The sequence below is a fragment of the Mchenga conophoros genome, linkage group LG3, assembly GCF_057382185.1.
Source record: "Mchenga conophoros isolate Kocher_MC1m ecotype Shallow Benthic linkage group LG3, M_conophoros_male_GT1.1, whole genome shotgun sequence".
NCBI classification, from domain to species: Eukaryota; Metazoa; Chordata; class Actinopteri; order Cichliformes; family Cichlidae; genus Mchenga; species Mchenga conophoros.
Genome location: NC_140528.1, coordinates 2187606 through 2211925, shown reverse-complemented (window position 1 = coordinate 2211925; position 24320 = coordinate 2187606). Strand labels below are relative to the sequence as shown.

At 41.2% G+C, this 24320-nt stretch overlaps 1 protein-coding gene and 1 long non-coding RNA gene across 2 annotated transcripts; one reads left to right on the top strand and one right to left on the bottom strand.

Moving 5' to 3' along the window:
- Positions 1–10699: 10699 nt before the first annotated feature.
- LOC146576972 (neoverrucotoxin subunit alpha-like) lies at positions 10700–13427 on the bottom strand. The gene is made up of 3 exons (XM_085267605.1): positions 13420–13427; positions 11672–11718; positions 10700–11523 (listed from the first exon to the last, which is right to left on the bottom strand). Exons 1-3 carry the CDS (start codon positions 13425–13427, stop codon positions 10985–10987), a joined length of 594 nt encoding a protein of 197 aa, XP_085123731.1. The 3' UTR covers positions 10700–10984.
- Positions 13428–22092: 8665 nt separating this feature from the next.
- Positions 22093–23519, top strand: LOC146576971 (uncharacterized). The gene is made up of 2 exons (XR_014889158.1): positions 22093–22414; positions 23251–23519. It is a non-coding gene; the product is annotated as an uncharacterized LOC146576971 (long non-coding RNA).
- Positions 23520–24320: the final 801 nt, after the last annotated feature.

The window sequence follows — 24320 nt, the reverse complement described above, 5'->3', positions numbered from 1 at the left end:
ATTTATATAAAATGCATATAGCAACAGTAGCACTTTAGTTTGGACTTTATGATTTCTGTAACTGGAAAATATTATTTTGTTTAAAGACAGAAGTGACCGCATAGTTGCAACATCAAAGGGAAATATTAATTAATTAGCATCAAGTATATTTGTTGCTTAAGCGTTTGCACTATAACTTAAGTAGGATTATAACTTTTAAGGAAGGAAAGATTTCAGATATTTAGTTCACTGTTTCAGTTATTTTATATGAAATTAAAACATTTACGTTGGTCAAACATGATGCTCTAAATCAAGTAAAAGTTTGAAAATAAATGATGTATTTTTAAATGCTGCAACAAATGTTCACAAAAAGTAACTATAATTAAAACCAGTTAAACAAAATCAAATGTTTGAATCATGCTTAACCAAATGCCAGGCTGGAGAGCTGAACCTAAAGTATACGTAGAAAGATTTCAACATGTGAGCAGTTTTTAATGTTTTTATCACATATAAATGTCACAGCAGTGGGTCCTGGCCCAATGCTTTGTGTTTTTGGTTTTCTTTGACTCTTGTTTTTCTTGGTTTTTGTTCTTCTTATTTATCAGGCTCTCAGTAATCTTAGTTCTCCCTCCCTCAGTGTTCATTTCAGCCTGTGTTTAGTTTCTGTTCCCGTGTCCCACGTTTCATCGTTTCATGTCGAGTCAGCCCTGTCTCTCTGTTTCCTGTGTCTCCCCAGTCAGCCCCGCCTCCCTCGGGCACTCATGTGTGATACAGAGTAAGAAACCTGACTACATTTGCTGCACTCTCTTTATTACCTGTTACTTTAAAATTCATACACTAATTATGTCTGCCCATCTCTCTAATGTGAAGGTCAAAGGTCAACATCCCAGTGGCATAAGAATAATCCCAAAGGGGCAAAGGGAGTGGTTAATTTAGCATATTTAGCATTAAGGGTACAGCAAGGATATACTTTTACTTATTGTGGCAGGGGTGTGGTCTCTGGCCTGCTGCAGTGGAGGCTGGTGGCGGGACGTTGGACGGCACAGGTGAGGGTGATGGAGCTCATGACTCTCCCCTTTATAGTGACGGAGGAGACTGGCGTGGGGGAAGCGTGTAGTGGAGGAAGCCGAGGAGAGAGCTGGTTTCTGGCTACAAAGACGGCGTCAAACCAGAAAAGATTGCTCGTGGTCAAATAATGTGTAATAATAATGAAATAAATAGGCCATTGGGAAAAACTTGATTTTGAAATAAAGACTGACTTTGAAAAAAAGGACATTTTGGATTAAAAATGGCTGGGAATAAATAAAATGCCTCAGGAATAATCTCTGTTATTGTGAAAAATAATGATCATGAAATAATATTTCACAATAATAAGTAAATTTATATAGCAGAATGCAATATATTTCACAATAATGAGCTTTTTTTCAAAATGTGTTCAATTATTTCACAATATCATTCTCACATTACATATCTGTGTCTTTTTTATTCACATAGTTATTTATTTCATCATGACTTATTTATTTATTTAATTTTGAACACTTTGGAGTTCCATATGGTTGTAGTGGGCTTGTAATGTAAATGTGGTCTGATTAAATGTGACATTAATGCTGACGCTGCATAAACCTGATAAAACAGTTCTATTAGTGGGTCTGTGTGATCAGCATCAGTGGGTGAAGGTGAGGCCTTGACTAGTAGAACGTCATGTTGGTGTTTAACAACACATGAGCCAACATCAGACTCCGAGCGCTACGATGCTAAAGATCAGAAGATCCAGTGTGACATCATCGTTACCTGGCAACAGCAGCCCTCATCTGACTTTATTGGAGGATATTTACACCAGCAACACGGTTTAGTTTGATATGACGGATTAACAACATGCGCTGTGATATCCAGTTCATCTGTAATAGATACTGGATCTAATCAGTGAGCAGATATTTGATCAGCTTATTTATAATTATACTAGAAACAAATACAACTGTGTTGGTGATTCATGTAAACTTGCATATCAGCCTTTGAAGGTTTTGTAGTATTGAGAACAAAGAGGTTGTGTTAGGGCTGAAAAGCCCGACTTGTTCTCCTCTGCAGGTCATCAAATGCACCACAGAAGTTTGTATTTGCACAGCCTGTATATGTTTGATGGCTTTATTATTCTCTGTTCAAAGACAGTAAATATGGAAAATGTCTCATGTAGTATCAGCTTCATGTAAAATGACTGCAAACATTTAGAGAACATGTGCTGCTGTTTGTCCTACATTTCAACACTGAATGAACCCTGAAAACATGGCAGCTGGCAGGTTGGAGTTCACATGAAATATCGGCTGTATGAAGACTGGAAATATAGATGATAAAAACATGCAGCCAAACATTTGTGGACATGGATAAACTATCTGATCCAAAAAGCAGGAAGTGACACAGCTAGAAAGTGTGTAACAGCTGAAGTCAAATGTAATGCAGAGTTGAATCTGCACTTGGATCCATCTGTGAAAGGTCCACATGTAGGGATCACATGAGTCCTGATGTTTGTCAGTCAGCTTGATAACTCCATCTACTGTGGCTACATATACTGGGCTGGTAGCTCCACAGTGTTGGAAAGAAACTATTAAATGTGCAAAGTTTAAAATCAGAGGCTCTTCTAACACAGGAGCCATGTTGAGTTTAGATCACAGCCGACCACCGGCAGTCTGAAATGGAATGAAGCCCATTGACAGCCAGCAGGTCTAAACAGGAACGCACCCATTTGTATGTGTGGCAATGATGTGGCTGCGGCTGACACAGGATTGGTTCAAACTAAACATCAGACACATTTCACAGAGTTCACAAATAAACTCACGTTTTTATTTTTGAAGATCATCATAAAGTAGAATTTATGGTCCAGTAGAAACAGCAGGAGGTTTGAGCCCTACTGATGGCAAGGCAAGGCAAGTTTATTTGTATAGCACAATTCAACAACAAGGTGATTCAAAGTGCTTTACAGAGACATTACAAACAAAAACAAATAAAAAGCATGATTTAAAATTGATTAAAACAAGCAAACAAACTAATTAACAAACAAACAAACAAACAAAACAGTATATAAAATCAAAACAGATCAGAACAGTAGATAAAATCAGTAGTTAAATGTAAGTTTTGAAATTTAAGCTTAAAAGTGTGGATTTGGTGCTTTATTCAAATGCAGCTGAGAACAGGTGAGTCTTCAACCTGGATTTAAATAAACTGAGTGTTTCAGCTGATCTGAGGCTTTCTGGGAGTTTGTTCCAGATATAAGGAGCATAAAAGCTGAATGCAGCTTCTCCGTGTCTGGTTCTGACTCTGGGAACTGATAAAAGACCGGATCCAGATGACCTGAGGGATCTGGAAGGTTCATACTGGGTCAGGAGGTCACTGATGTATTTTGATCCACATTTGCATCCATTCACGGTACATTTGACATCTGAACACATTTGTACACATGATGAAAGGACAGATGGTGTTTGTGTCCTTCTTAAACTCAGTGTGGATGTTTCATCATGTAGAACTACTTAGAACAAAGTCTTTGGGAACATTTGGAGAACACGTTTAGGAAAGTACCATCCTGGTAGAACATTTTCTTAAAGCAAAGCAGAGCTGCAACATGACTGTGAGGATTCAGAAGAATAAAGTCAGAATACTTTATTATTATGAAGACTAAAGTGCACCTTGATGCTGCCGATGAACACACATGTTCTTTGTGAAAGCATGTGTGAGCACAGCTGACGTGCACCACACTGACCCCACTCGCTCCATTTCTTCATCCACTTCTTGCTCTTGTGCTTGAAATGAGACGCAGCAAAAGTCAGAGGCTCTAAAATCCACAAAAAGGGGGCTCGTTAGATCAGGATACTGGATGTGATCCATAGAAAACATGGATAATACACCACTTTATTTGAAGCATCTGTAGCACTGCCTCAGTTCTGGATGTTTCCACAGACTCCTCTGTGCACCTAAAGAAAGGTCAAAGGTCAGCAGCACATGTAGTTGGGACAATTCTTCAGTCGCACAAACTACATAATCATTTTCCTCCAATGACGACTTTTCACTTGCAGAAATGGTCCTGTGTGATTTCCAGGCTGTGATATAAAAACTAGTTCCTAATGGCAGCGACTCACTCAGTAAACATGTGTTTCCTTCACCAACCTCACACACAGATCCAATAAGATCAGGAAGTGGGCAGTATAGTACAATATGTGTTATTCTGTGCTGCACTGCCCAAACTAAAGATCTGCTGAAGTGTTGGAAATGATCCAGATGTTTATTTTGGACGATACAGCAGAAGATCAGACATGAAAGTGGAGATAACACAGAAGACCTGCAGCAAAGGTCAGAGGTCAGACTGGGCCCCTGGATTCAACAATGAGCCAATGATCATCAAGCAGTGACTAAAGCAGAGCCCTGACGTTCTGACATTCATCACACAGTCAGAACAAATGTCTGCTGATGACTTCATCTCATGAAACGACTGATAGATGTCAGTTCATTGATCAGCTGAGCTGCTGATCTTCATCGTCACAGAAACATTCAGCTTGTTTCAATCAGTAAATAACTCCCACTACTCCCAGTTTGAACTGTTCCCACTCAAAATGCTGTGAGAACAATGATCATTGTAGAACTTCACAAACATCACGTGTTGTTTTCCACATGTAAGATCAGCAAACACACAGAAACTTCCTGTTGCCACACACGGCCTCTAAAATCTCTTCCACGCTTTCTGTCTGAAGTCCACTCTCTGTGTCGGATCCACAGGAAACAACAAGATCTTATTAACATGGTTTTCAATGTGTCTCCTTCCAAAAAGTCCAACCAATGAACAAATGTGTGTATTTGTGGAGGTCGAACAAAAGCATGACACATTTCTCTGTTTCTATAAACTGGAGTCAAACACAAACATGAAGAGTTTCACTGACAGACTCCAAAATGCCCCCACAGTGGATCAAAGGGAAATCCTACAGTGTGGCCAGAGACTCTTAATGGCTCCAACATCAACACATCCACAATGTTGGATCCAGTTCTGCCTCACAGAGTTACTAAGACACACCCTCTGCCAGCATCACAACAGCTCCACCTGCTTCACCTGCCTCCTCAGCATCTGTACACCTGAAGAGAAAAGAAAGGCTCCAACAGCTCAAATCTACAAAGGATTCATGAAGTTTCATCCAACAATAACATGTTTGCCTTCCACAGTGTGCTGTTAGACACCACTGTACCTCTGCCATTTCAAAAAGAGCAGCTTGGGAACATTTTGGCTCCAAACACTTTGTGTTTAAGTTCTTTGTTTTCTTTGTGAAGCCGACAACATCTGGAGCTTTGTGACTCATAGAAACATCATTTTGTTCTTTAGATGACAGCAGATTGGGACTGAATAATCAATCACTATCAAACCAATAAAGACAAACATGCTGATTTTACAGGAACTTTGTTGGAGAAGCTGCAAAGACATGAAACTGGTGGAGATCCCAAACCAGTTGATAGTGCTGGTTATTCCAAATAAAGCTGTTTCCCTTTGAGATGAAATGACTTTGTGTCCTGATATATAATAAAGATGTTGTTGTTTTTGAGCCCCTGTATTAAAAGTAGTTTAAAGTCAGCTTGAGTTTGATGTCTTTATGTCAAAGCTGCTCATGATGTTGAGCTGCTGATGGAATAAAAACAATATAAAAGCATGTAGTCCAGACTTAAATGCAGCCTGTTGTTAGCTGAGGTCCACACACAGTGTTTGACAGTGTAAAGTGTGTGAAAGGGCTGCTGGTGGAGCTCACTAGGATGAGCAGGTGACCACGAGGTGGAGAGCAGCTGGCCTGGCTTTGACCCGGGCCACGCCCCCTTTCTCTCTGCTTTGCTGTCACTTATCTTCACTGCTCTGTCCAATAAAGCTGAAAAAGGCCCCGAATCAAAGAAATCTGCTGCAGCCTCTGAAACGTCTTCTGTTTCCTTCCCGACGGCTTTTTCACCGTCAGCCCATCAGACAGTCCAGCAGCATTTATGATGATGTCATGATGTTGAAGAGGCTGCTACGGTGGCCTCCCATGACCCCCAGCCTCATCACAGCTGAGATGCAGACATTTGAAAACATTCAGCAGACAACTGAATAACAGTCCAACACAACAGTCTGTGTGCAGACACACACTGACCTTTCATATAGTCAAACACAGCTGGTTGAGTCATTTCTCTGTGAGTCTAAAGTGAATCTAGTATTTGAAAGTCCACTTCCTGTATTTGTTGTTGAAGACTTCTTCAGCTTCTTCTCAAGGACATCAGCTGCTTGTTTGGCAGCAGAGGCAGTTAAGAAGCTTCCTGAAAAACACTGAACAGTGAGTTCACTGTGGCATATGACAGATTCAGCTTTCTGTGTGCAAATGTGTCTGTGTCGACCTTTCAAATGCTGTTGAATCCAAAACATCAGCGGCTCCTCGGCTGCTCACTTCATGCACTTCTGTCTGTGTGACAGTCCAATGACATCACAGCTGTTTCCAGCCCCAGTGTCTCAGGACTGGACACCTTTAAACATGTCGAGGATCAAACAGCGTCCAGCTAAACACACATGAAACTATCAGAGCTGACAATCATTCCAATAACATCTAATGGTTCATGTATGTAGACACAGGACTACAAGGAAATGGCTCTCAGCATCTGGCTGTGGGAACACATGAGTCCCTGTTTGTGTTCAGATTGTGTGCATGTTTTAGACGTGTGTCACATGTAGAAACACAACAATCCCACAATGACACACAGATGTGTTTGACACAGCTGTGCAGCTGTAAGTTGTTTCTAATGATTCATTGAAGCTCTTCTAACATTCTGGAGACGATCAGTACATGAATCTGTTCAACACGACAACAATTTGACTTCAGTGTGAACGTTTGCATTAAATAACCTTCTTCATCCAGCTGACAGCATCTTCATCCTATGATGTGAACAGTTCCTCCTGTTGATGACAAACCTCTGACAGGATCTGCTTGAGGAGCTTTTTCATGTGCAGCTCTCTGAGCTCAGGGCTGAGCTGCTGTTTCATCTTTAAGAGCTGCTGCCTCCTCGCCGGACTTGTTCTCCTCTTCTTCTCCTAATGACGCCATTTCTGCTTCATATAAAATTCAATAAAGATGCTGACATGTATCTGTAGCAACAACATCATTGAATCTAGAACAACTGGAGCCAAACCAGTGGCTCTGCTGGGATCACTGGTGAGCCAACACTTCCTTGTTGATGCAGATTTCAGGGCTTCCTTTTGCTCCTCTGTTATAACTGTTCTCTCTTCTCAACACATGATGACACAAAGGAATCAGCAGTGACAAAGATGATGCTGAAGAGAAGCACACACTTCACACATATAACAGAGCAGTGCAGTTACACACACCTCTGCTCGACATCAGGCCTCAAACAAAGACACAAAACACTAACTTGACTCTAAACAGAAGAAACGAGCAGCTGTTTCTGTTCTGTGCTTATTTATATTTGACACACATGCTTCTCTTTGTGCAAACACACATCGCACTATAAGGGTAACCTCGCACACAATGATTGGACAGCACAGTGATGATGCTGGGAGATCCTATACGCAGCAACACAGAAACACTGAGAACTTTAAACAATGATGGAAAGTGTTATAAATGACTTGTTGGCCTCTGATCTGTCACAAACAGCTGAAACGTGTCTCTCATGAGTCACATGAAGGTTTTTGACAGAAAGGACAAAAAGTAGCTGCAGTCAGTTTGTGTCATTTTTATATTTATTCATCTGGGAGAAAAATCTGAGGGACATTAAAATGTGTTTTCAACAGAGACAAGAACATGAATATAACAGAACAGGTAAATGAACATGTTTCAAGTAAACAGCTGGACTGATCAGGTCCAAACACAGAGTGATAAACTTGTCAAACAGCTGTCATATCTTTATATAGAAGCTCTTTATAAATGCTGCTCACTGCAGTCTGTTTACTAATAATGTCAAAGTGTTAGAAACACAGAAACATCAGAATGGTCTTTGTTCACAGAAACCTGTCTGGGATCCTTTGTTGTTCTTTTGATGCAGAGTTACATTATAAATATAAAGAGTTATTTCAGAGTCTCATCAGTTTTCCTGCATGTCTTTATTTAACACATCAGCAGGGCTGAAGCTCTCATGTTAAACACACACTGATCTATGGACACGTTCATGTGTTTCTAACAGAACCAGGCTGTTATCAGCCTGCACTAACATTATGTCACACACACTGAATGTAACAGTGACAGTTTACATCATCACACAATCAGCTGTGATTGTTTCACTGTCATCAAACGAGTCAACAGGAAGTAGAATCAATAGAAACCAATCATTTCCTGACAGCATGTCTGATGGAAATAAGTGCAGATTATGTATGAAGTCTAACTGCACACAGTAACTGTGTTACAATAAGGACTTAACAGCGCCCTCTGCTGGAGTGTTTCAGTACTGCGTTAACTAGAATACACCACCTCCTCCTCACACCACCTGCTACAGCTCTACTCTTCTATGACTACAGTCATCCACAGCACTGATGTGAGGTCACATGGTTCATATGTAAGGAGCACAGCTGACCTCAGGTCAGTTTAATGACTGTGAGCAGCAGCTGTGTTATTGTCACTGTGACAGGGAGACACTCTCAGACACAGCGCTCATGTCAGCTTGTTCTCATGCAGGAGGATCAGGAGCTCCATGTTTGTCTTTCTGTTTGAATCATGATGTGTTTGTGCCATCAGAGTCTGTCATGAGTACTCAGGGTTTCACAGCAGCTCTTCTGGATGCTGACGAGGACTCCAACCTCATGTTTCACCTCTCTGAGCTTCTGATGTCTGTGAACACTCGTGTTTCTTCTCTGGGCTCATCTGGACAAAAACACCTTTCTGTGTTTGGCTGCAGCCTCATTCTGACTGACAGGAAGTGTGTTATCCATGAGCTGCACTTCTGTGAGGAAGTTTCCTGCTGTGTTTCCTGTCTGTGGACAAACACGAGTGTTCCAGCTGAGGACTTGGTTCCTTCCACCTGTCCATACAGGACATCACGCTGTCTGCAGCTCTGTAAATGCAGCTCCAGGTCCTTCCACGTGCTGCTCTGTATTTGTGCAGTTTGTAGTGTGTCCTGGGAAACGTAGCACACATGGTGTTCTTCTGCTGTTTCCTCCTTTCACTGAGTGTGAAACACTGACGCTGTGCTGTTGTTCACAGAGGGGAGCTGATTCTAGCTGCAGCTGGACTCTGTCATCTAACTGAATGTGTTGGTGCTGATCACGGGGCTCTGAGGGGGGAGCAGCAGGAGGACTCTGGATGCTGACGTCAGTGTATCTGTGGAAGCTCCCACAGCGTGTCTGTCATTCAATATTGTGCTGTATATTGTATCTATGCAAAGATGAACAGACTGTGTGTTCACTGGTCTCTGTGCTGCAGCTCTGATGTCATCATCACTCCCTCCTCCACCCTCAGCAGTCCCAGCATGCTGCTGTGGTGCACCCCACCCTCACTCTACACCTGAGCCACAGACCACACCCTCCACCTCAATATACACCACAGTTTTCTCTGCTGTGGAAATGAGATCAGGAGGAAATCATCATTATTATTATTTAATAAACGCTCACATTAATGTGGGCTTATTTGTTTCATATTAGAAACATTAGTTGAGTGTTTTTAGTATAAAATGGTCAAAGTCCCTCTTTTTGCTCCTCCCCTCCCCTGTGGATGGACGGTGCTGTTACCGTGGTGACAGCTTGGATGTGTTTCAGTCCTGCCTGGTTATCACTGCAGGAATCTTTCACATTTATTACAGGTAATAACTCTGATTTTTCTGTGTATTATGAACAAAATGTATCCTGATACACACAGAGATGGATGAGCAGAGGTTTTTTTTGCAATTTATGTAGTTACTATGGACTTAATGCATACATATTATTAAAATTAGGGCTATAACAGTTGTATTGATGTATAGCAACTTGAAATGCTCCCACAAATGGCTCCACAGCATGTAAAAATATAACAAAAGCTCTGGCGGACTTGGTTCTGTGGTCAGTCTTAAAGGGTGAAGTTAAACTCTGTAATCTTCACTGTGTCACAGAGTTCAGTGAGTCCCGTTATTCACAGTATCAATCAGATCATCAGAGAACAGCTGATCAGCAATCAGTGGTGCCAACAGCGCCTCCTGTGGTGAGAGGATGCAATAATGCAATGTAGCATTTTTCCACTCAACACTTGCAGTCATGGAAACTGTCTGTTGGATCTGTGTGACGTTGCTTTCTTGGTTAGAGTTCCTCACAAATGTCCAGATGATTCTTCTAATGAGGCGTCGACCATGTTTGCAGCTCTTTGGAAGAAAACGTCGCCCTTTGCCATCCTTACTTTTCTTTGACTTCTTCAAATGCAGCTGAACTCCAGCTGGTATTTTCTTGGACTTTGCAGCTGTTTCTGGTCATCAGTTCATTCCTGCAAACCTCTGAAGCTGAACAACAATGATGCTGCATTGCTGGCTGATCCCAAAAGGTTGATTCTGTTCATCTGGACGTTTTCAGAAACGTTTGCTCACTGATCAGGTGACTTCTTCAGTCTCAGCTGACTGCAGCTTTACAAGCTTACAAACAGCACATTTGCACAATGACTGAAAGCAGCAGCACCTGATATATATGATACTAATATAATACATATACATATATAATCCATACTAATGATGAAGGAACTGAGCTCACAGTCCATTGTTCATTCAGTGAACTACTCAGTTTATTTTGGGCCTCAGAAATGCTCACTCTGTTTGTACATCACTGTCAGCAATAGACTCATTCTGCTGTGTGGACAGGAACACATGTGACATCACTTCCTGTTTGTTTGTGACTGAAGAAGTTTACAAGGAATCATTTAGAAGAGTTTCAAACATCAACTGATTGAATCCATGAATCTGAAAACGTGTTTGTGAGTGAAAGAGACAGACATGTACAGACTGAACTATCTGTTCAACAGTCAGAGTGTTTCTGTAACAGGAGACACTCTTTACACTCCACTCAGCACAGGGACACTGAGCCACCAGGAGACCAGAACCTAAACCCAGGATAAAGAGTTTGAGTGAATGTGGTGTTGAAGGTGTGGAGGTGGATCAGAGTGTCAGAGGAGACTCTGTAGAAGGACAGAGTGCCAGCAGGACAGTCCACATACACTGCTGCTCTGTTAGAGACAGAGGAGGAGGAGGAGGAGGAGGAGATGGATGTTAGTCTGTAATTGTGCCTGACAGACTGAGGACCATCATTATAGCAGATCAGACTCCAGGACTGATCATTGTATCCAAACACACAGTCATCACTGTCTCCTTTCCTTCTGATGCTTCTGTAACTCACTGATATATAAACGTTTCCTCTCCACTCGACCTCCCAGTAACAGCGACCAGTCAGACCATTTCTACACAGCAGCTGTTCACAAACATCAAATCTGTCTGGATGATCAGGATATGACTGAACCTCCTCCACACGTGTCACCTTCCTGTTGTTGTCAGACAGTTGGAGCTTTGTGTTCACTGTGTTTGTGTCGATTGTGAGTTGACAGGAATCTGATGGAAAGAACAAACACAATCCAGCTGCAGTTATTGATCCATCATCTGTTCATTGATTGACACTTTGATGATGACTCCTGACATGATGAAGATGGTTGAATGTGTGCTGCTTTGTTTTCATGAATCCCATTAAAAACACACTTACACTTCCTCAGACCTGGTCTCAACCATCGGACTCCAGCAGGCTCCACCCTGAAAGGAGGAGGGGGGTCAGAGCAGCACAGTCAGCATGCACACATGGACATTACATGGCTCTCACACACACACTGTTACACACTGAGCTCAAAGCTCGGCTCCACTGTTTTATTCAAAGAAATCTACATTTATTTATCAGCACATTTAAAAACAGCTTGAGCCAAAGTGCTGCACAGAGTAGAGAGAAAATAGGAAACATACACAGTAATGACTATAAAGACTGGTCAGGATTGAAAGCTACAGAGTACAAATGTGTTTCCAACCGGCTTTTAAAAATGTCCAGTGTTGGTGACGACCTGATGTGAAGGGCGACTGTTCCAGAGTTTGGCTGCAGCCATCGATAAAGCTCACCTCTGTTTTTACGTCTAGTTCTGGTCAGAAGCTGCTTATCTGCAGACCTGAGGGCTCCACTTGGATTCTTTTGTTAAAGAGAGATAAGATGGAGCCAATCCATTCACAGATTTAAAGACAACCAGATCTGGAAGTGGATTCTACCACGTACTGGTAACCAGTGGAAAAAGCTGGTGATGGGTCGTCTAGCACAGACCCACCGCTGGAACCAGACAATTGATGAGGGAGAGAACTGTGACAGCGCCGTTCCTTCACTTGACCTCAGTCGCTCTCGTCTGCTCCCTCGTAACACTGCTCTTTATTGAGCTTACATGAATATGCACAAGTTCATTATGACGTCTTACACAGGTATGAACAAAGAGTACCAGTCTGTGCATAGTGTGTGTGTGTGTGTGTGTGTGTCTGTGTCTGTGTGTGTGTGTGTGTGCGCGTGCGTGCGTGTCTGTGTGTGTGTGTGCGTGCGTGTGTGTGTCTGTGTGTGTGTGTGTGTGTGTGTGTGTCTGTCTCTGTGTGTGTGTGTGTGTCTGTCTGTGTGTGTGTGTGTGTCTGTCTGTCTGTCTGTCTGTGTGTGTGTGTGTGTGTGTCTGTCTGTGTGTGTCTGTGTGTGTGTGTGTGAGTGTGTGTGTGTGCGCGTGTGTGTGTGTCTGTGTGTGTGTGTGTGTGTGTGTGTGTCTGTGTGTCTGTGTGTGTGTGTGTGTGTGTGTTCCAGATGTGACCCTGTGACCCCAAAGCTGGTGCTAAGAGTCCAGCGGTCCCCCTAACAAAGGGCTCTTATACTTAACCAGACACAGAGTAGGTGTCCTCCTACACCAGGGGTCTCAAACTCGCGGCCCGCGGGCCAATTGCGGCCCGCAGGACGATAGTTTTTGGCCCCACCTTAATATGAAAATGTAATGTTAGTTTGATAATGTATGACACTTTACAGTGTTGTGGGCGGAGCTGAATTAACCCACCAATCAGGGTGGGATATGGATCTCAGGGGACACCAGCCGGGCTTGATGCAAGCAGGGAAACATTTCTCAATGAGTCAAAGTTCCAGCAGCGTTGCCCTGGAGTGTTTCTTTCTTTCCTGTGCCTGGCTGGCTTCCTCCTTTCTATTGGGCAAACGCCGACATTCGCCCCAGCGCGCTGCGTTCACAACACTTCAAAAAAAGTTGTTTTTTTAAGTTGCTGCCCAGCGGGACATTATACGTATATAGATTTATACACACGTCAGTGGGATTTAAAGTTATTTTTCCACAGAGAGAGATCTCATATTAACTCTCACAGTGATGCGTAGGCGGCGGGATAAAAGAAAAGTCATGAACTCAATGCAGCCCAATTTAGTCTGCAGTCACATAGCGACACCTGTTCATCGGCAGTGTGGAGCATGGAAATTATTTTACTGCTATTGTTAAATAATCATCATTATTACCATTGCATTAATAATATAATCTGGAGTTTATATTGCATTCAGGGGTTGAACAGTGTGTGTCTTTCAGAAAGGCTAAAAGTCACAGGCTGACAGGAAACAGGCTTGCAGAGAGTTTGCAGAAGCAGGAAGTTATTTTGAGCAGCAGGCTAAGACGAGGCTTTAACAATGTAACAGATAGCTTTAAGCTTCCACTTCCACTTCCACCATTTGACTGCTCTCGGGTTTTATAGGTAGAAAGGTAGAAGCCTGGGGATGCTAGTGTTAAAGAAGAGACACTAGGTGTGGAAAAAAAAAAAGGCCCAGGCTCTTCCAGCAGCCACTAAGCCCAGGATCCTCCTGCTCCACCAGGCCCAGGATCCTGCAGCAGCCACCAGGCCCAGGCTCTTCCAGCAGCCACCAGGCCCAGGCTCTTCCAGCAGCCACTAGGCCCAGGATCCTCCAGCAGCCACCAGGCCCAGGCTCTTCCAGCAGCCACCAGGCCCAGGATCCTCCAGCAGCCACCAGGCCCAGGATCCTGCAGCAGCCACCAGGCCCAGGCTCTTCCAGCAGCCACCAGGCCCAGGCTCTTCCAGCAGCCACCAGGCCCAGGCTCTTCCAGCAGCCACTAGGCCCAGGATCCTCCTGCTCCACCAGGCCCAGGATCCTCCAGCAGCCACCAGGCCCAGGATCCTCCTGCTCCACCAGGCCCAGGAGCGTTAAGATGCCGCCTAAGAGGAGCAACGTTAATGAGGAGGAACTGGAGGACATAAAGAAATCCCTAAACTTTATGTCTGAAGAAATAACAAAAATTTCAAAACAACAAAAACTGATACTCAATTTAATGGATGATATTAAAGAACTAAGAAGGCAGAGCGAGGAAAAGGACAAGAAGATTGCTATGCTGGAAGGACGGGTGTCAGATCTGGAACAATATTCAAGAGTAAATGATGTGATAGTGACAGGACTGGAAACCAAGCATCAGACATACGCACGGGTAGCAGCAGCAGAGAGAGGGGAGCCACCCGAGCAAGAGCTACGCTCTTTGGAAGAGCAGGTAATGGCCTTCTTTAAAAGCAAAGGTATAGAAATGGACAGTAAAAATATTGAAGGATGCCATCCTCTTCCGAGAAAAAATCAAATACCTGCCATTATCATTCGTTTTGTTAATAGAAAACAGAAAAAAGAACTGCTCAAGCAAGGAAGAAAGCTAAAAGGTACAAATGTTTATTTAAATGAACACCTAATCAAGAAAAATGCAGACATTGCAAGACAAGCAAGAATATTAAGAAAACAGAAGAAAATACAGTCAACTTGGACGTCAGACTGTAAAATATTCATTAAGTTAAATGGAACACCAGAGCAGGCTAAGGTTCTAGTCATCAAAGAGATGACGGAACTAGAAAAATATAACCGATAAATGCAAAGCAGTGCTAAATATGATGTGACCGTCCAAGTGCACAACCAACGCAGATGTCTGACAATTTTCAACTAACAACTCATATAGATATTGAAAATAAGACATTGATGTATGACAGCAACATAGATCCTGATTGTAATTTCTTTAACAATAAGACAAATGAATGCAATTATTATACAAATGAGCAACTTAAAAAGGAATTCAAGGTAGAACAGGGTATAACAATGGTTCACTTTAATAGTCGAAGCTTATATGCAAACTTTCAATCCATCAAAGACTACATAACACAGTTTGAACAGCCATTCAATGTGATAGCCATATCGGAGACCTGGATAACTCCTGGAAAAGAAGAAGACTTTAAAATAAATGGATATGAATTCCTTCATGTAGACAGGATCAACAAGAAAGGAGGTGGGGTGGCACTTTACATTGATAAAAACCTAAAGTACAAAAGAATGGGAAGAATGACAACTGTTATTGATGGAGTGATGGAATGTTTATCAGTGGAAATAAGTATAGAAAAAAGGAAAAACCTAATTGTCAGTTGTATATATAGAACACCAGGATCTAAGATTGAGATATTTAAGGATAATATGGAGGACTTATTTACAAATATAAATCAGAAAAGAATGTTTATTTGTGGGGACTTAATATTGACTTATTGAATCCAAATCATAATAAGAGTACAGAAGAATTTATTGATTCCATGTACAGCATAGGTTTATTTCCACTGATAACAAGACCGACCAGAATAACATCTCATTGTGCAACTCTATTAGATAATATATTTACAAATATAATAGAAGGAAAGATAAAAAGTGGGCTGTTAATCAATGATATAAGTGACCATTTACCAGTCTTTGCATCGTATAATTGCCATTATAAAGTGAACAACGATGGACATAAGATTATTTACAAAAGAATAAGAACAGAGAAGACCTTAAATTGTCTTAGAAATGAACTTTTAAAGCAAGATTGGAATATTGTATATGAACAAACAGAAGTTAATAAAGCTTACGAAGGATTTTTAAGAACATTTAACACATTACTTGATAAAAACTGCCCAGTAATTGAAATCAATAGGAAACACAACTATGCAGGAAGACCATGGATGACAAAAGGACTACAAAATGCCAGCAAAAAAAAGAATACCTTATATCGAGAATTCATAAAAAAGAGAACAATAGAAACTGAAATGAAGTATAAAACTTACAAAAATAAATTAACTAATATAATGAGATCCTGTAAAAGAGAGTATTACATTAAAAGGTTAGAACACAATAAAGATAACACAAGAGATATATGGAATGTATTAAACAGAATAATCAAAAATGAAACAAGGAATAATGATTACCCTGGATACTTTATAGAAGGGACAAGAAGTATTAATAACATGGAAGAGATAGTAAATGGCTTTAATGAATTCTTCGTAAACATAGGGCCAAAACTGGCAGAAGAAATAAAGGTTGATGGAATAGAAAGGGACACTGGTGAAAATATTGAAAGGAATAGTAGCTCAATGTTTTTAAGAGCAGTGGAAGAGAAAGAGATTTATGACATGGTTAGAGGACTTAAGAACAAAACCAGTACAGACTGGAATGATATTGATATGGTAACGGTAAAGACAGTTATTGATGGTATCGTAAAACCATTAAAATATATATTCAACTTGTCGTTTCAAAAAGGAGTTTTTCCACAAAAAATGAAAGTTGCTAAAGTTATTCCCATTTACAAAACCGGTGAAAGACATCATTTTACAAACTATAGACCAGTGTCAATACTCTCCCAGTTCTCTAAGATACTGGAAAAACTCTTCATAAAAAGATTTGACAGTTTTGTGGAAAAATATGAATTAATGACAGATAGTCAGTATGGGTTCAGAAACAACAGATCAACAGCTTTGGCACTGATAGATCTAATGGAAAAGATAACGGAATGTATGGATAATAAGAGGTATGCGCTCGGAGTTTTCTTAGATCTAAAGAAGGCGTTTGATACTGTTAATCATGAAATTCTATTAAAAAAACTGGAAAAGTACGGGTTTAGGGGAGTGGTTTTGGAATGGTTAAAAAGCTATGTAGGGAATAGGCAACAATATGTACAAATAAATGAATATAAATCTAATTTGATGGATATAGCTTGTGGAGTACCTCAAGGTTCAGTACTGGGTCCAAAAATGTTTATTATGTACTTAAATGATATCTGCAGAGTATCGGAGATTTTAAAGTTTGTAATATTTGCAGATGACACAAATATACTGTGTTCAGGTGTGGAGTTGCCACAGGTTTTGGAAATGATCACACAGGAATTAATGATATTAAAGAAGTGGTTTGATATAAATAAATTATCATTGAATCTCGATAAAACCAAATTTATGTTGTTTGGAAACCAAAAGAAAAACATCGAAGTAGAAATATGTGTTGACAATGTATATTTAGAAAGAGTAAATGAAATAAAATTTCTTGGAGTGATCATTGACCACAAGCTCTGTTGGAAGCCACACATTACTTATGTTCGGGGGAAATTGGCACGGGGCATTGCCGTCCTGGGAAAAGCAAAGCATATGTTGGATCAGAAAGCACTGCACATTTTATACTGTGCTTTACTACTGCCATATATGAGCTACTGTGTAGAGGTCTGGGGAAACACATACAAAAGTAACACACAAACAATAACTATAATACAGAAAAGGGCCATTAGATTAATAAATAATGTAGGGTACAGGGACCATACAAATGCACTCTTTGTCAAAATGCAAGCTATTAAATTCCAAGACTTGGTGAAGCTTAAAACAGCGCAAATAATGTATAAAGTCAGAAATAAATTGCTTCCCAAAGAAATCTGTAAATTGTTCATAGAAAGAGAAGGTGGGTATAACTTAAGAGGGAAATGGAATTTAAAAATACAAAGTGCTAGAACAACTTTAAGAACTATGTCTATCTCAATTGCAGGAGTTAAATTATGGAACAGTCTAACAGAAGAAATAAAAGACAGTAAAAACATAAAACAGTTTAAAGTCAAATATAAAAACCTAATTTTAAATAAGTATAAGAATGAAGAAAACGGGGTTAACCCAGGATGGTAATGTTGCTGGTAATGGTGTTGCGGTTCTTTTTTGGTTGTTTTTTTGTTTTGTTTTGGTTTGTTGTTTTTCCATAACTTGTGTATCTGCAAATATACACATTCTGTATTTTTCATATGAAAGAAACTATACTGTGGTGGGGCTTGCTAATTTCTTGTTTTTGATTTATGTATGTTATGTTTTGTTTTACTTCATATGTTTATATGTTTCATATGTTGTTTGTTTAATTTAAGACAAAAAAAATTTTAATGAATGAGAGGTAAAACTTGAGGGGGTAGGGACAAATAAGTAAATACTTCAGCCTACTCCTTTTCAAACAAATAATGGAATGATATTTTGTAATGATTGTGAAGGCACATGTTTGAAATGTTTGAAATAAAAATGAACTGAACTGAACTGAACTGAAGATGGCCTTAAGATGTTTATGATGATGTTAATTTTGTATTTCAGATGCAGTTATAACTATTGTGTACACAATGCATATCTGTGCTTATTTGAGTTGATGTTCAGGTTCTTTAAAGGTCTTAAGCTTCACTGACGTGACTGTTCAGGTGATACATGCTGAGGGAAAACTAGAACATAGAAGGAATTGCAATACATGCTTACAAAACACTTATATCAGGTCATTTCATATTAAGGTTTTAGTAGAGGTTCTTGGTTAAAACATTTATTTAGTAGAAGACATACATATAGTCTCAGTGAGCCTCTGGTCTGGTGAAAGGTCAGAAGTGCAACAGGTGAATTGAGAAAGAGTATTTGAGGACGAGACACAGACAGTTAGTAGGTGAAGAGGTGACACAAAGAGCATGTGAGGTCAACACACACACGAGTTAGATTTATTTAGAGGAGAGATTAGTCATGTCTCGGTAAAAGAGGAACCGTCCTTGTTGTCTCGGCAAGAAAGAGGAACAATTCACTTTAAGACAAGAACGGAAAGTACCAGCCATGAAAATAGAAGATGATCTTCTGGGTTAAAAGTCATTGTGGTGTTGATCTGATCTATGTATAAAATGTATCTGTGACGTATGAAGGGGCGTCAGTAAACAAACCCTGATGCTATAAAATATCTGTTCATGCTTTGATTAAGTTGAAGATCAATTGCTGTCTGCGTACAGAGTTGTCTTCCCACACGTGTGTAGTCATTAAAATCATTGTTGGACCAAGATCCTCTGGACCAAGGGTGGTTTGTACTCTCCCTCCTCAATTTTGAACCTTAACATCAGCAACAGTCCCCGGTAACCCGGACTAATTATAGGGTCGCACCGTAATTTGTGGCTCAATGTTTTTATTTGCATCACTGCGTTTGCATTGCAGCAAACATGAACATTACATATATTTCAATATAATGTAAAAGCAGTCAAAACAACTAACATCAGAAACAGCTGATGTTATTTGTTATATTTCACGGTGTCATTTCCGCTTCTTTCTCCTGTAACAACAGCCCGGCGCCGTGAGCAGTCGCCTTTTTTGCGCTCGCTATCCCTGCACTTTCTACCATCTGCAAACGCCACGGTGTTCGTGTCGTCATGAAAGACATGAACATCGAGCGTAAAAACAAAGGAGACTGCTACCGGCTTTTTATCTGCCGATCGCCGTGCTACGGTTGCAAGAAAAAGAAGCAGAAATGACGTTCTCTACGCGTTGAGACGTTCCCCGTCCGTCGGCTAAACGCTTGATTGAAACTTCAATGCGACAGTGACACCAAGTAGAATTATAAATGTCACATAGCCCCAAACATGTCTTTTTCAAAGCCTGCGGTGAAGAGAAAGGTTGGTGATGAGCACCGACAATTTCAGGAAAAGTGGGAAATGCAATATTTCTTTGTTGAGCACAGGGGCACCCCGACCTGTCTTATTTGCACAGAGAAAGTTGCGCTGCACAAGGAATACAATTTGAAACGTCATTACACAACTAGACATGCTGAGCTGGATGCAGAATACCAGGGAGACGAGAGAGCGAACCGGGTTGCCAGTCTTAAAACAGATCTACTGAGGCAGCAAGATTTCTCCAAGAAAGCAACCAAAGAGAATAATGCAGCAGTCGGAGCCACGTGGTTAGTGAGATGATTGCTAAAGCAGGGAAGCCATTCACAGAAGGTGCATTTGTCTAAAAGTGCATATTGCAGGCTGCAAATATAGTCTGTCCGGGAAAGAAAGGTCAGTTTAGCAACATCAGCCTTTCTGCCAACACCGCAGCAGATCGCATTTCTGACCTGTCAAGTGACATTTATGACCAACTGTGTGAGAAAGCCAAATGTTTCAGTGTATACTCAGTCGCTCTTGATGAGATCACAGACATCACCGACACTGCCCAGCTCCCAATGTATGTCCGTGGTGTTGATGACAGTTTTGAAGTGATGGAGGAGCTGCTCACAGTAATTCCAATGCATGGCCAGACCACCGCTCAGCAGATATTTACAAGCTGTGTGATGCCATTGAGAATGTTGGTTTGCCATGGAAGAGGTTTGTTGGAATAACAACAGATGGAGCGCCATCAATGACAGGGAGGAAACATGGACTGGTGGCACAAAACAAACTGGAAGAGGAAGGCGTGGAGGAGGCCATTGCTCTGCACTGCATCATCCATCAGCAGGTCCTTTGCAGCAAATGCCTGAAGTTTGACAATGTGATGTCTATTGTTGTGAAATGCATCAACCAAATCAGATCCAGGGGCTTAAAGCACCGAAGGTTCTGTGCTTTTTTAGAGGAAATGGAGTCAGAATATGGGGATGTGCTCGACTTCACTGAGGTACGTTGGCTCAGCAGGGGAAATGTATTAAAGAGACTTTTTGAGTTGAGAGCAGAAGTGAAGCCTTCATGGAGAAGGATGGAGTTAGTGTTCCTGTGCTAACTGATCCCAAATGGCTCATGGACTCAGCTTTTCTTGTTGATATGACACATGAGCTTAATGTACTGAACAAGACGTTACAAGGCCAGGGGCAACTTGTCAGTGCTGCCTATGACAACGTGAGAGCATTCTCCACAAAACTGGCGCTCTGGAAAGCTCAGCTCTCTCAGACAAACCTTTGCCATTTCCCAGCATGCAAGGCACTCATGGATGCAGGCACACCATTCAGTGCTGACGAGTATGTTGATGTCATTTTGAGGCTACAGGAGGAATTTGATCACAGATTTGCTGACTTCAAGACACACAGAGCCACCTTTCACATTTTTGCGGACCCCGTCTCCTTTGATGTGCAAGATGCCCCTTCTGTGCTTCAAATGGAGCTCATTGAGCTGCAGTGCAACTCTGAACTCAAAGCAAAGTTCAGGGAGGTGAGTGGAAAAGCAGACAAGCTTGGACAATTTTTGAGAGACTTGAGCCCTAGTTTCCCTCGGCTTTCCCGAATGTTCAAGCGGACCATGTGCCTTTTTGGTAGCACATACTTGTGCCAAAAGCTCTTCTCCACTTTGAACTTCAATAAGTCCAAGTACAGGTCCAGACTTACGGATGATCATCTTCAAGACATACTGAGGGTCGCAACTGCTTCCTCCCTCAGGCCAAATCTGGCTCGGCTATGCGAGAGGAAACGCTGCCAGGTCTCTAGCAGCAAGGAGTAGGCAAGAGAAGCCATGTTCAGAAGAACAGTTCATTTTCTACAGTGTTCCATTCATGTTCAGAAGAAGGTTATAGAACTGTTAATACAGACATTTCAATCTAAATACAGCAGATATAGAAGACTGAAAAATACACACAAGTTCACTGACTAAAAATATCTTATTATTATTTTATTTATGTATTACAGATTGATTTATTTTCTTATTAATTCTTAATTTGTTTATTTATTTTTCATATTTTGTGTTAAAAAATAAAAATAAAGAGATTTGAGAAGATTGGAATTTTTTAACCATGCCTTTCTTGTGGAAAACATAATGCGGCCCAGCCTCACCCAGACTCTGCCTGCAGCGGCCCCCAGCTAAATTGAGTTTGAGACCCCTGTCCTACACCATAAATCAGTAACGGTGTGTTCACACCGAACGCGATGGACGCGAATAGAGCATCAGGTTTACATGTAAAGTCAATGGAAAGGCGCGATGACGCGCGATTGCGGGTCCCGCGAAAATTCGGAAGCAGATTTGCGTCGCGAAAACGCCAAAACGCGTGAAACGCGCGTCAGGTGCGTTTGACTCGCGAATAAAACCACGCGCGTGAGTTTTTGTGTTGCATTTTGTGCATACGCGCGTTTCGCGTCTACCGCTCGAGTTGGAAAAATCTGAACTCCAGCGTCAAATCGCGCCGCGACAACCAATCAGGAGCCTGGTGACGTGGCTGTTACCTAGGTCAAAGGGGCAGATCCAGCCAAAGCCTTTCATACTTCAATGGAGGGGAAGGCTAATCAATGCGGTAGCAAACAACTCGGAGCTGTACAACACCAGCTGCTTTCAGTACCGAGACAGGAATAAAAAGGACCGAGCTTGGAGGAAGATATGTGAAGAGATCGGGCAACCTGGTAAGTTCATTCATTTCTCTTTTGAAAGTTTTCACTGACCCGGGAAGCCGCACAAAAGCTAGCAAGCCACCGCTATTTTCCCACTGACGTACAAATACCGTTCTGCTTTTATGCATGTTGTCATTTAGGAATATATTTTATTGTTTATTAATAAACAGCACACAGTGGTCCCGCTGTTCATCCGTCACTGCTTTGCTTTTTCGCTGATTTTTTATTGCACAGTACAGCATTGCATTCTGCAGCCTGATTGACAAATCTCCTGCGCTTGCCAAATTTATCACGTTTGGTTTTGATAACCATCGCGTCCAATAGAAAAAACAGCACAAAAACACCCATAACTATGAGCCTCATTCAGAAATAGACACCTGCACCGTGAGGGAAAAAGGCGCACGAAAGTGGCGGGCAGATGAAGACAACCCGCGGCATAATAATACTTTTACGTTTTGCAATCTACAAAGGTTTGCACTTTGAGAATCAATTGTGAGAACTGTGACCAGGGGCTAGTTATTCTGAGAACCCCTGCAATAAATGAGGGACCACTGTCTACTCTACGATTATTATATCCAACCTGTTAACATTTAATACTGTATTGATAGAACCAACTGATTCTGCAGCAGAGCATCCCCGGTCCCTGAGCTCCTGCTGCTGCACCCACAGATATGTACAGCAAGCACTGATACCTTTTTAGTCGGTGGGATTCCCTTGTGATCACCTTTACTAAATATCTACAACCAATCTGATTATATCCTGTTATTGTTTTTGGTTTTTTTTTCAATGTTGAAATTAAAATCTAGTAGCAGCCTTCTCATTTCTTTGTGTTTTGTGCTGTTTTACAGGCCCACAGAGGAGGACGGCTCCGAGGCAGATGAGGGACGGGTCCCAGGACGGTCCATCGGCGGTGGAGCTGGCCATCCTGGAGTCCCTGAAGAGGCCACACCAGTCTCCAATGGAGCATTTCCTCCTCAGCCTTGTTCCTGCTCTGGAGAGCAGCTGGTCCTTTTTATTCCTGTCTCTCTGTAAATTCTTATATTTTATATATTTATGTTTAATGTTTTTCTGTTTGAGACTTTTAATATTATTTCAAATAAATGTTTATAATGACTAATGTCTCAGTTCTACTACACAGCAAATGTTGGCACACAACTTGACACATGTAGAATTTATTTCATATTATACTAATGACAAAATATACTGATACAGTGGGATGCAGAAGTTTGGGCAACCTTGTTAATAGACATTATTTTCCTGTATAAATCGTTGGTTGTTACAATAAAAAATGTCAGTTAAATATCATACAGGAGACACACACAGTGATATTTGAGAAGTGAAAAGAAGTTTACTGGATTTACAGAAAGTGTGCAATAATTGTTTAAACAAAATCAAGCAGGTGCATCAATTTGGGCACCACAAAAAAGAAATGAAATGAATATTTAGTGTATATCAATGTGTGTGTCTCCTATATGATATATGGGGTGCCTTTGTCTGGATGTGCTTCCCATCCAGAGCTGCACAGCACAGAGGAAAGTTCCAACGCTCCTGGAATCCCTCTGTGATGGACCGCCAGTCTCCAGGTGAAGGCACAGCCATGAAGTCTGCCTGGGGGGTGATCTGGCTCACCGTGGACACACCGACTCTGAAACTGAACGCTTGGTGCTGAAGGAGTCCCCGGTGACAAGGAACCTGGACAAAATTGTTCAAAATCAGTATTATGTGTACTGCAGTTACAAAATACATTATTCAAATTCCAAAATACTTTTGTGATGTCAGATATAAATCACAAAACTTAAATCTTACATAAAACATTTTGTAATTATAAGGATAATTACAAAATGTATATTAGATAATATCTAAAACAGTTGTGTTTTGTTTTAACTTTAACATATCATAATTTGATTGGTAGCAACTT

Bases quoted from the DNA above. Each gene is read 5' to 3' on its own strand.
- LOC146576972 (XM_085267605.1), bottom strand. The intron at 11,524-11,671 runs GTAAGTGTGTTT...TCTTTCCATCAG, and splicing joins GAGACCAGGTCTGAGGAAGT to ATTCCTGTCAACTCACAATC.